This window comes from Indicator indicator, chromosome 7 (assembly GCF_027791375.1).
Source record: "Indicator indicator isolate 239-I01 chromosome 7, UM_Iind_1.1, whole genome shotgun sequence".
Taxonomy (NCBI): domain Eukaryota; kingdom Metazoa; phylum Chordata; class Aves; order Piciformes; family Indicatoridae; genus Indicator; species Indicator indicator.
The window spans coordinates 25,034,087-25,047,760 of record NC_072016.1 but is presented as its reverse complement, the minus strand read 5'-3'; the positions used below and the strand labels follow the sequence as shown (position 1 = coordinate 25,047,760).

The following is a 13,674-nucleotide window of genomic DNA, read 5'->3' as shown; positions in this document are numbered from 1 at the left end:
AATAAATTTTAAAAAGGGGGATTCAGATAAGCATCTGAACTTTTAATAGTGCAAACCTCCACATTTTTGATACTCAGCCATCATGACTAACTTCATGTAGGTACTATTTATATTGATATATGTTCTCTCATTAGCTCCAGCTGGAACAAGAATGAGGGATGACAACCATACAGAACATATTTATAGATACAGTGGCACTGACAAGCATGTCATGTAATTGCTATGAGGCTTTTGAAGCTCAAATTACACACATAACAATAAATGCTATAAAATAATGTTCAGTTGAGAGCATAAAGTGGAAAGTGAATATTTCACTTAAAAATAGTTTAGTACAGATGATCCCACCACGTGGACAGTTCAATGTGCTTGTGCATTACAGATACTCATTTTGCAATTCCATCAGCAGTTTACAACCATTACTACAGGTTGCAGATGCCTGCAGAGAACTTGTCTATTTCTGCATTTCTAACTTTACCTTTGTTCTCAGCATAAAGAAACCAAAGGGATATTCAGGGATATGAAGTGAAAAGCAAATCAGATATGGCATGTTTAGACTATTATTTTCATAGAGGGCAATGATAGTAAAGGACTCAAAATTATTATTGTCAAAAAAAGAACTGGGAAGGACACAATTTCTTCTTTCCTGATATCAGAAAATGGAAACAAACCCACATATTACTCCTGTTTACTGGTTTTGCTTTCTGCTGAGATAGTGTAGCCATAGGGAACTGCTTTACCTGTCCAGAGAAAACAACAGCTTCAAAAGGAGGGGAGAAACTGAAGAATCATAAAGCTGTAAAAAGGAGAGGAGCTACATAACAAACACATTAGATGAAGGCTCTTACTTTGCTTTGAAGTAGAACGCTGCACAAAGCATGCCCACTACGACTATGCCAAAGACGATACAGGAAATGGACAGCACCTGGCGCTGGTACACTTCTTCACTCTCTGTGAACAGCAAAATTGAGAATTATGAAAGCATCAGCAAACAGTACTTGTGAAAAGTGGATTTCAGCACATCATGGTTTCACTAATGATAGACAGATATGAAAGATCTGGAGGTCTGGGCTGGCCATCTCCTCAACAGAAGGGATGCTTCTCTGAACCTCTCATCCAGAAAAGGGTCAAAGAGTTGTGGCCTCCTAGGAAAGTTTTAGAAGTAGGTTCTAATACGTAATAAGAAGAATTAGAATAGTTTCATATTTCCTCTGCCCTACATGCCTTTTTCATCTTTTTTTTTTTTTTAATAGACAATTCATACTGTCAATAGGATAAAGAGGCCTACAACCATGGAGGTTTTTCTGCCTTAAGACAAAGACATATCAGAGCTCTCACAAGGTCCCAGAAAATTCAGAATTCTTTTCTAGCTAACCCAGATAAGAAAAGCTGGTTTTGACTGAATGGTGATTACAATGTCTTCACACCCATGTCATTCCCTGAAGTTTACATACAACATACCACAGCAAAAAAATTAATTCAATCAACATGGATAGAACCCAGTGATTACTATGCTACAATGCACCAGATATTGCTTTCATGGAAGTCTATTTTTTGAGAAGAAATTTATTTAATAAATCTCATAATCTTCTAATAAAACAGGAACAGAATGAAAATAAAAAAAAATAAATAAAAGAAAAAGAAAGAAAGAAAGAAAAAGAAAGAAAGCAAGAGAAAACACTCATTCATGACAGCAGAGGTTAACAAGCAACTGGAGTTTCACATGCTGAATTCATCGACAAATCCTCAAGTGTTACACTTTATTTTTAATATTTCAACTTCCTCTCTAGTCCAAGGTGCTAACATGCTAAACAGACTTATTTTTTTAAGATCACTTTCTTTAAACATGCATATTTTAGGTAGCAAAACAGCATGTAGGACTATCAAAGCACAGTACAACCACTGTACACTGACAAACCTACATTTCTTTCCTAGGCTGGAGATCTTCAGTGCAGATCCCCCCATTAATATGAATACCAGATACATTCATCAAATGGGTGACAGCAACTCCGAAGTTCAGCTTCGTAAGTCTCAGGTTCATAAGATGAAAATTCTATGACAACACCAAGGTGAATCTAGGCAAAGACATTAAAAAAATCTACACCAAACTGGAACTTTAGCCAAACATTATGTGGTGTTGTAATGACTGATGACTATGTACAGTACCCTAATCAGTATTAATTATTAATTTCTCAAGAAGCAATATCACAGTGCTATTACTAAACATTTGGAATCTAAAACACAGTCATTTGTCTCTTGAGAAAATCTCAGTCCGTTTTCACAAGATATTTAAATTAAAAGTACAAGTAGCAAGTGTTTATGTTTTAGTTGCTTTGTTACTTGCTTGAAAGAACACCATGGCGATTCAGAAGCTATTTCTAAGATGCAAAATGTCCTCAGCTCCTGTTGACCTTTCCCCCCTCACTTAATTTTGAAACTCTAAACTTTGCACTTTTAAAATATTATCTTAAAAACAAAAAGTAAATACAATAACTTACACTTTCTACATGTCTAAAATATATCTGGAAAGGTTGTAATGCAATAGGAAATCTCAATAATATTGCAGTAAAACTGATTCCAGGGGAGCTTCAGGCCCATTCCTCATTGGCATGTATAAAATTTGGATCTGGACAGTAAGTCCTCCCTGGCAATGAACTAAATGTTTGAGGGTTTAATTTCCTTATTGTGTTTTGTTTTGTTTGTTTATACTAGCCTGTGCAAACACTATTATCCACCTGCCATTTTCACTGCAGTACACAAACGACTGATCTGACAAATTTTGAATTCTTATGTTGAGGTGGATGACTCTTGCAAATAATGAAAGAATTGTTCAGTTCAGCAATTGTGTATCTATTCTGCCTGAATACCTACTGTCTAAGTTCACAACTAAAGCACACATATCTCTTAATTGTAACTTCAAACACTGAATATGATTAAAAAAAAAAATCTATTTATTAAAAGAAACATATAAGTATAGTGCAAAAAACTTAATTTTTGCTTTTCTTTCAACCTAAGTCCTCAGAAAATACAGTTTTATTTAGTTAGTTTGTGGGGATTTTCAGTGGAATTGCAAGTTTAAAGCAGTTACAGTCTTTTGTTAGTCTTGAATAGCTATCACTGTCTTTTTAAAGATGATTTAGAATACACCTCTACCAAAACAGAAGCAATTCAGAGATTGGACAACATTATCTTTCTCAAACAACTATGTGAAGATTTTGTGTAGTCAGATTAATCCTTGTCACTAGCTTTCTAACACATGCTGATCAATGCTTTTTTTCCCTTTTTGTTTTGTACAGTGCATACTTAAGAACTTGACAAATTTTACTCCATTTCTTAGGCTCCTCAATTTTTAAAAATCCTTTAAATCTTTATTTATAGTATTGGACTTCACCATTTTTTGTCTCCAATATCTTAAAATATATATCAGTTAAGTACTTCACCATTTTCTAATCATCCATATTGTCTTTACAAAAATCCAAAAAACCAAGAACAAAAGCAAAACAACAAAAAACCCTCCACCTTCTTACTTTAGAAACATTATCTTTCTCTGCAGACTTTGAAAGTCTCCTCATTATTGCCTTGATTTAACCTCACTGTTGCTCTAAATCTGTACAGTGCAGCTGAGATCCTCTAGTTAAGGTGTACTCTAAAGAATCTTCAAATAAAACAGAAGGCTATAATCAAGTACTGCAAAGCAATTCTGCTCTCATAGAACAGAAAGCTGTAGAAAATTAGTGTGTAGAAAAGAGAGCCATAATTTCCTTCTCCTTACTTGATGTGCATACACGTTTACATACTGAAACACACTTCCCAAGGTAATCTGAAGTGTGACTGAAATGATGTCTCTCTTTATTCATATATATTCACATATGTCTTGTGAAGTAAAATACCTTAGTTATATTCCCTTGAAATAAATACTCTAGGGAGAGCATTCCTCATTTAATGAGGAACCAATAAAATATTTCCACTATAAACGAAAATACAACCTACCAGGGATATTCCTGGATAATCCAGTTGAGGAGTTTAGACTACAGAACAAGAATTGCACCAAGCATTCAAATTACACAAAACAGAAAAAGTATACCAAGAAGATACAACCACAGATCACAAGGATGAAAAAATAACATAGTAAAACTATTTAGATGCAGCTTATTTTATTTAATAAAAATCATGGAAACAAAAATTTTCCCTGCACGTAAAGACAAGACAAATTCACATGGGCAGAAAGCCTGTCGAAAGTTTTTGTTCCCATAGACAAGTCCCCATTCACTGTATCTGCTGCTTCATGTGTAGCCTTTTTGTTATCTAAACCATTGATTCTCTTTATTTTCATTCCTGCTATAAAAGTCTCTCTCCTTTCTATTCTGTCATGTTACCCCACTGAACAGAAACTTTTTGTGCTTTAAGTGCTCCTTTTTCTAAGCTTATCTGACAAGTGTGCTATCATTATGAAACAAAAGGACTACTGGTGACCCATGGAAGAAAAGTTTCTTCCAGCACTCGCATGACAGGAAAGTTTCATCTGTCTGTTACACCATAAGAAATCTATGCCATAATCCAGGCATGGGGCTTCTTATTCTCTTGCTCTTAAAAATTTATCCTTAAAGGCTGTCATATGTCTGCTTTATGTATGTGGAAAGACCTGCTGGAACAATCATGTATGTCTTCAGAGGATTAAAAACAGTAGGGCCGATTCATGGTTGTTTTTTGACAGAACGTAATAGTTTTGTTCTGTAAACAAGATGAAACCTGCCTCTTCTTTGTCACTTTATTACAAAAGGAAGAACACAGGTACAAGGTCCTTGAGATACCACGTTTCTAACCATATTACTGAGAAAAAATAATGCAGCTAATTAAAATAGATTATGTTAGCCTTTGTTGGCACCTAAATCCACAACATCATCCACCAGCTATAATCACCATATCCTTTAGTTCGATTATACATTTTCTGAATTCATTGAAATATTTTTGAAACATATTTCAAATATGAAGAGCGGCATTGTGCATGTGGCTAAGTGCATGAATAACAAAACAAACAGTAGCTTTCTGCTTTGTGGTGCTTATTTCAATGGCTCTTGAATAAAATCTCAGTGTGGTCACATGAATCACAAAGAATAATTATTGAATATTCAGAAACTGAGCCAACAGAGAAATTAAGGCATTTAGCATATAAATGCATTACTTAAGCTTTGATTTATAAAGGAGAAAAAGAATAAAACCAGCAAATGAATGTGCTGATTAAGTTTTCTGCAGAAGTTTCTACTACCAACCCAAAAAACACCAGAATCCAGAAATGTTTAGCAGTCTCTTACCTTTCTCACTCCCCTCCTCTAAACAGATCTGCTCTGCACTGCTGCAAGTATCAACATGCTATAGCATGAAACTAGAGAACCCAATATCTTTGTCATTGGGATGTAAGACAAACAAGTGCTTTCTATGCACTTTTTACCATCAATGAATGACAATGAAAATTTTATGAAAAAATTCTGACTTTTCACCAAAACATTTAGTGATGTTCTTCTTCACCTTCCTTGCCAGTTATGAGTTAACAGAAGTTAGAATGGCCTAATAGATAGAACATCAGACTAGCTTTTCCTCAATAAATTACAAGACATCATGAAAGCAGGCTTTTTTTTTTTTTTGTCCCTATGCAAAAACTAAGCTATGCAGGTTCACCAAAGTGGCACTGTCATCTCTGATGCAACCTCACTGTGACCCACTTCTTTCCTTTCACTTTATTCTCTGCCCATGCATTCTCTGACACACCTCTTAGCATGCCATATATCAGAATGTTTTGCAGAGCTGTAACTTTGATACTGAGGTGAACCTCTATAGTATCATTTGCAGCTTATGCCCTTATTGGTGTCCTGCATCCTTGAAGTCCCAGATAGAACAACAGAGGAGCTCTATGTGAGAATCCCACAGATCCCAAGATCCCATATACAATGCCAAGATTTCCAATAAAATACTGATTCCCATTAGTTAAAAGGCAAGAGAGTAGTTAAAGCATATTTATTAATATGCTTTTTATGTGAAAAGTGCTGAACTAAATACAGCTTTCTAAATATAATTCAAGAAGACAATAAAAAAAAGCCTGCATGTTCTGCAAAATCTGTGATTGCATCAGCATCAGACTTCCATCTCTCTTGAGAGTTTTCTCTGTTCTTTCACTTGCAAAAACCTGCTGTACAGATTCACTGCCATATGCTGTAGGTTGTGCTTAAGGCAGAATGATTTAATAGTTGAAATGTTACAAGTCGCAGTTCACAAATTTCTCCTTTTACCTGAGTAAGTCAAGACCCTTATTCTTTCTGTAATCATGAGGATAATAATACCTCTTCCATTTCAGTGATGAACATAAGAAAATTTAATATAAACATAGTAACTTTTAAGTAAATGAAGTCTGAATAAATACATGAAAGAGAGAAACATGCCACAAAATCTGTTACACTGTTTTTAAGAGTATATGCATTACTTCATATAATATATCATGGTTTATTCTATTCTCAGCTAGCTTTATTAGATACTGAGTTTTCTTCCTTCACCTTTTGTCTGCCGGGGTAGAATTTCCCTGTTAAAAGGCCTTTAAAACACTTTGGTTTGCAAATTAGGAGTGGAAGTTTGTATCTGCTATCATTTACAGAAAGGGCAGAGTCAAGGTTAATTGCACAGATTCACATTTCAAACTGCAACCAGAGCAGACTTCTGCTGGCAAAGGTTCATAAAGTATTTCATAGTTCCTACAGTGATTCTTTCTTGGGAAGAACAGTTCGATGATTCTGATCGTAACCAAGACTGACACAATACATTTTCTTTTACTTATGGAATGTCCATAGTAGAAAGATTTTAATGAAAGCAAATTAAAATAGATGCAGTCCATTATATAATTGCATGATATTATAATCTGGCTATCGATATTTAACACCAGTGAGAAGAAAGGGATGAATTTTCAACTTGTCTGAGCAGCCTATTTCAAGTACTTGATTCTACAATATTAATGCTGCATTAGCACTACTTTTGCATGGAATATTCAGAATATATGTACCTCTGCTTACTAAGAATCACAGCTCAAAGTACCTCCAGCTTGTACTGAGGTCCAAGAAATGCAAATTCAACCCCATAAAAGAGATATTTCGTTATCAAACTGCTCTTGGTGATAGGATCATACTAAGTCAGAAGGCAAGGAGGGCAAGCAAGATGCTGATGATTCTGTCGGTACCTTCATGTTGACCACACTGTTGACTGTCCTCATAAAATGGTTTTGATGTTATTCAAAATTTAGGTAAGAAAATTCACATAACTAATACATTACAAAGTCTGAACGCTAGCTAATGGGCTTCCATTAAACAAAGAAATTGACAACATTTTCTGCATTGTACAGGGAAAAAACTTCAAACCGTCTATCAGAATACCTTAAAGATTGGGAAATATTGCAAATATACAGCAATAATTTTAAAAATTTAATTAATTAACATTCTTTATAGAAGGATGTAGTTTTGATATGTTTTGTTTTGTAGTGGTTGTTTCAATGTGTATTTTTGCAGGCTACCTATTATCTACCAGGACTTAAAGACTTTTCATAGCAAAGAGTATTATCACTTGCTCTTTTTCTGATAGTGTATAAGTTCCACAATTCTGTTTGAGTCTTCAGGGTGGGGTGGGGGGAACAGTATGCTATCCTGCTCCAGAATGTTGACTCATCTCTTTCTTGTCTTAATTTTTGGCTGCTTTTTGGCACATCCCTTTATTTTTCCTCTCTGATTTTATTATCTTTCCTTTTTTTCTTTTTTTAAATATTTTAAAAATTTATTTAGTGTAAATCTGGTAAGAAAACACAGTTCCACACTTTAAAAATGTCTTTGCTATCACCTTTTTCCCCCATCATCAGCACAAAAACTTTTCCAAAGTGAAACTTGCATTCAGCATTCATCATTCTTGTATTTCTGCAAAGTCCATGCTCAGCTGAGCTTTCCAGCTCTCCTGAGGCCCTGGCTCTGCCATACTTTGTGCTGATAAATGGAGGAAGCAGAGGAAAGGACATTCATACACAACCTTCCTGCGTGAGTTACTGTAGATTCCATCATAGTTTCTCAAGATATATACAACCATATAGGGACTAATCCAAAGATCATTAAGTGCATTAGATGTTGGATCAGACACAATCTTCTGCACTTTAATTGTCTTAAATGTAACTCCATAAAGACAGTTTCTGAGAGGTTTATTGCATAAAAATATTATGGCTTTATAAAGCAATAGTATCCTTTAATTTTGCCACAGTAATTCCTTAGCTGATGTGGTTTGATATACTTAAGATCCTAAGTATGACTAAGATCTAATATAATAATGTCTTGATTTCCCAGCTGGTATTTTATTTCATCGCAGAGTTTGCATTGTTATTATCAACAAAACCCTGTCACTGGAATTTCTCCCACAGCTGAGGCTTATATATTCTATATCTTGCTCACTTGCTAGTATTGAACATTCCATTGAAATCTCGAGCTAATATCAAAGCTGCCAAAATGTATTTCACAGTTTTTGTTGATGGCTATTTTGTCAGGAGCTCACAGTAAGCCAAGCAACATTATAATTGTAATCTCTGTTTTGACTACTGCTGTTTTAACTAGAGTGCTTTTATAGATTTTTTTTTTCCCCCCAAACAATATGGTGTGAGCACTAACAGGGGAACCATAGAAAATTACTGCTAAGAACTTGAAGCATATTTTGTTTTTTTTTTCCTTCATACACTGAAACAGAAATGTGGTGTTTTACCTGGGATGCATGTAATTGCAGACAGACTGCCAGAGAGATTCAGACAAGCATCCTTCTTCACAGACTACTGTACCAACCTGTGATCTCCTTGAAGCCATCCCTACTCAAGGCTGCCAGATACGTGAAGGATTAAGGAACTGTATACTTGTGCATCTATTACTTCATTCTGTTAATTTTCCCTATCTGCTCCATGAGCAAGTAGAAACTGGAGACAGAGATCTGCCCTGTTGGGTGGTGTCCCACACCTCCACAGGTGCACCAGCATCCCCCTCACCGTACCACTGAGGTCCCCCCCTCACAGCAAGTGAATGTTTGGTCACTGCAATGACTACAACACTCATGTCTAGGCTGGATAAATGATCAGAGAGAAACCCAGACTGTATTTGCAGAGAGAGAAGAGTAAATATGGTGACTGTAAGCAGCTGTATTCTTCTCTTAATCCTACAGAGGCATTTTGCCAACATGAGGGATAATGCATCCAGTTCAGGCTTAACAATGGCAGATGCTTAAAGTTTACTAACATGAGGACCAGTGTTAAGACACATTTAAGCCCTTGGCCCCCCAAAAAAAACATCTACCAGAGCACCCCCTGCACTCAAACCATAGCTGCCAAACCCGAGCTGCTCAAGTGCCAACTTGTCCATGCATGTGACTGCTGGGACTGCTACAGTGCAAGTCTTAGCACATTCCTTTGCTTCAGAAGGACTTTAATAACTGACGTGTTGCACATATCAGTAATACATCCTAACTGTGTCCCTAGTTAAAAAGAAAGTTCTACAAGTAGTTAAGAATATAGTTTTATTTATTCCTGTAACTCTTCTTCCTGGCCTCCCAACAGATATACAGCAAACACAATGTATAGTCCCATCTCTGTAGGTTAATACATTTTCACAGATTCACCAAATGGCCCTCAAAGGTTGTCTTGTCCAACTCTCCTGCAGTCAGCAGGGACACCTCTAACTAGATCAGACTGCCCAGGGCCACATCAAGTCTCATCTTGAATATCTCCAGGGACAGGGCCTCAACCACATCCCTGAGCAACCTCTTCCGTATTTTGCCCTCCTCACATCCAGCCTTAATCTCCACTGCTCCACTTTCAAACCATCGCTACAAGCCCTTTTAAACAGTCCTTCACCACCCTTCCTGCAGGTACCCTTCAGATACTGAAATTTAGTTATAAGGTCTCCTTGGAGCTGTCTCCTCTCCACGCTGAACAGCCCCAGTTCTTTCATCCTGTCTTCATAGGAGAGGTGGGTTTTAAACACATCTGCAAACTGCAGCTCACAAGGATGCAAACGCTGGCATAGAGGTAAGTATGTACATGAATGTAAATACATTTTTTACTACTAGATTTTAAATTTCAAAATCCTTTACATAAGATTTTTCCACCCCAAGAGTGATAGATAAAAAAAAACCCATAAGCTTGCCACTTCAAAAGGATGCCTGGTTATCCAAAATCACACAGTACAGTGTAACTTACAATCTGTAGAAGAGTAAATTCAACTTACCAATACCAAAACTATTTTCAGAATGACACACGCAATGGATTTAAAGTTAAAAGTGACTTAAATAAATAAATAAAAATCAGATTATTTCTGACCCTGAGGAGCTAATTGAGAAAAGGAAGCCAGCAGTGCACAACAAAGTAAACAGTATTGTACACAAGACAGTTTCCCACTGAGTTAAAACTTCTTCCAATGAGGATAGCTGGGAGGTCAACCAGGCTGCCCAGTGGTTCTGTACAGCGTGATTACATGGAGGTTTTTGACACCCAGACAGTTGACTAAGGAGCCCCAGAGGTCACTCCAAATCTGAATTATTTTATGGCTGCAAGAAAGGGAGCAGCTTTACACAGTCACTGTGTAGAAAGCTGAAGGACACATTACACCAATGTAATTTTTAAGTGAAACCTGACTTGTGGTACTAGTAATAAAGATTTCTACACAGAGTGCCTGGGTGGGTGTTACAAGCCTGGAGTTGTCACTACATGATAATGGTGTCAGCAGCACAGGGCAGCTTTTGATGTGCTTTCTAACATCTCTGGTCATGACTTTTATCTAAAAATTGCAAATGGAAATGCTATGCCAGAAGTAAACACTACCTTTGGTTCATCATAACATTTTACCAGAAAGCTCACTTTACCAAGCTGTCATGAGAGTGTTTTCTGACTCATGCTCCGTATGATGGCACTCTCCTGTACCCTTCAGCTTCATGTCTTTTAAAAATATTCACATTGTGGCAGTCATGATGGACAGCTTATGACTGTATGACCAAGTAGTTTGCTGAGCCTTGAACAAACATTGCTGAAACATCACAGCTCTGAGTATGGCTTAATGAAAAGAATAGGCAGACTCGGAGAGGTTGAACAGAACAACCTAAACAAAGGTAGCAGAATAGCAAGAAATAACAGCCTACTTGGGCCTGCCTGTGACCCAGTTTTCTTCTTCTGCCTGAGTGAGACATACTATGAAAAGCTCAGATGGGGTTGAGAGACCAAGGGTGGGCTGAAAGGGAGGCAGGAGGCACCAGCTGCTGCATTGCCATGGCGTGAAAGCAAAAGGTGAAAGAACACAAAAGAAGAGACTGACGAAGACAGTGTCATTTACGATCGTAATGCTGTGGAACTGATGCGACAAATCATGGAGATACCTTTAAAACTGAAACTGAAATTCCATACAAGAAGGCTTCCCTAATGGCTGACTGCTGACCATGGCTCCAAGTCCTTGTTCTCTCCCCTACAACTGAATTATATGCCTTCATTATTCCTAGCAGCTTTAAACAGTTATGATTAATTCTCCTGTCATTAATTCAGGAAGAATCCAGTTTGTATTACTATCAAGAAGGCAGCCAGGTAAAATCTCTGCACTTCTTTAATGTCTTTGCATTTTTCCTTTGCTGTCAAGTGTTGCTAAAGCCAAGGAAAATGCATTGCCTTCCCATGTTGCTCTTCATATATTCTCTTCAATATCTCCTATCTGTTTTGCTTCTCTGATCAGGACTAGAGAGGAAATTCCTTCATATGACCCTTCTTTACTCATCATCTTAACAGCGTACATCTTATTAAGAAACAATCAGAAAACATATCATCAAGCTGCCAACATACTGCCATCATCAATTTAAATTTTCACAATACTGTCAGAGAATGCAGAGGTGGCATGCAAAAATTGTAGTTATGAATGAAGATAAATTAATTAAATAAATTGTCATTAAAACATAAGACAGCTTCCTCAGTTACTAACAACAAAGGAAATATCAAATCTCAGTTCAGACATGTTTTCCTCTAAAACAGTTTTGTTTAGATATGTTATATATATATAACAAACAAAGTTTATACTATATTAATAGCTACGAACAAGAGCCTGCCAGACTGATACTCCTCAACCCCCAATTATTCTCACTTGCAGCTTTTTAAAATCTGTTTGGATATTCCACTGGCAGGATTTTGGAGCTGGAAACATTTAAGAAGTGTTTTAGATGAATTAATCTGGGAAATCAATCCTGCTGGGACTCTTGTGCTGAGTAGAGCAAGAATTGATAGGAATAGTAAGAATGATTGTGGTCTGCTTTGAAACATTCAAGCAAATTTCACTGAAAATTGATGTAAACCCGAGATGGGCATGAACTGGCATTACTGTACATGGTCTGGAACAAGATCTGTCATTTGTATGAGAACTTTCCTCTTATATGGTTCTTATTAGACAAAAAATAACTTTCCAGATATCCTTAACTGGCACATGGAACATCAAAGATCCCAAAATTGCAGAATACAGACAAGAGAATCAACTATGAGCTATGAGTCTTGATTAAGCAAAGTCTTCATTCATCATACTACTATTAGGTAATGCCAAATTTCAACTCATTAAGAATATTTTCACAGAAGCAACTACAATATTTGAAGACAGCAGGTATTTTCCCAGGCAAAGGCTTTTGAATCTTCTGACATGACAATCTGAATGGATTTAGAAATGCTGACCAGCATGTTCCCTGAATATATTGCTTATTTATGCCCAAATAATCAAAATATTATTTCTATTTTTATAAATAAACCCAGTAGGTAAAAGTTATTTACATATAATTTTACATTTGTGGAAAAAAAAAATTAGAAATTCTATCAAAAATTCACTGCACTTACTGATGAAATAGTATACTAAATCAGTAGGAAACTCCCCAACTACTTGAAATAGGGTTTTTTTAATTACTCATTGAACACTCTTAGTTACATAATTGCTTTAACTTGTTAAAGCTGCTTGTGATAACCATTACAGTAAACAAGGCCACATCATTGATAAAAAAAAGATCCAAAACCAAGCCAGCCATTATTTTCACTAGTACAATTATATTAAACTGTCTTCTTTCCTTCAAAAAGAAGTCTGCAAACAGGACGGAGAGAACCTATTCACTGATTCTTCTCACTGAAGTCCTCCTCAATGGAAAAAAAAAATCACCAACAATATTTTACATGGTGGAGAAAGACATGTATTGGTTTTGTTCTTTAGATAAAATATAAACAAACCGGAATGAGGACTGTTATAATTTCACTATGAGCCAGAGAAGAACCAAAACCCAGAAGCAAAAAAGGGACACTGCAGATGATTTTGAAAGAATTTCTATGCAGAATTATTAAAAAAAAAAAAAACCAACATTGTAACTAACATCTAATATTATAAATATATGTGAAGCACTCTTCAGATGTAAGGTCAAAATCTACAGGGGATCAAAGCCCATCCTTCTACACTTTTTCTAGCTCAGTGTTGGCTCACTATCAGGTCACTGTTTCAGAATGTGTGGAACAGGAAATGGAAAGGTGAAATCATCCTCTCAAATCAAAATGTTTTGGAAGTCTGTAAGTTCTACTGAATCCTATTGCTACCTTAGGCATCTTAAGTTCTTGTGGTCCATGTTGCAATT

The 13,674-nt window shown here is 36.2% G+C and overlaps 1 protein-coding gene across 1 annotated transcript in view; it reads right to left on the bottom strand.

The window, feature by feature from the left end:
- The window catches only part of NRG3 (neuregulin 3), a 364,488-nt gene that overhangs the window by 30,178 nt on the left and 320,636 nt on the right, over positions 1–13,674 (bottom strand). Inside the window, exon 5 of the mRNA XM_054382363.1 lies at positions 846–948. Within this exon, the coding sequence (XP_054238338.1) occupies positions 846–948 (103 nt within the window). The remainder of the gene's footprint in view (positions 1–845; positions 949–13,674) is intronic.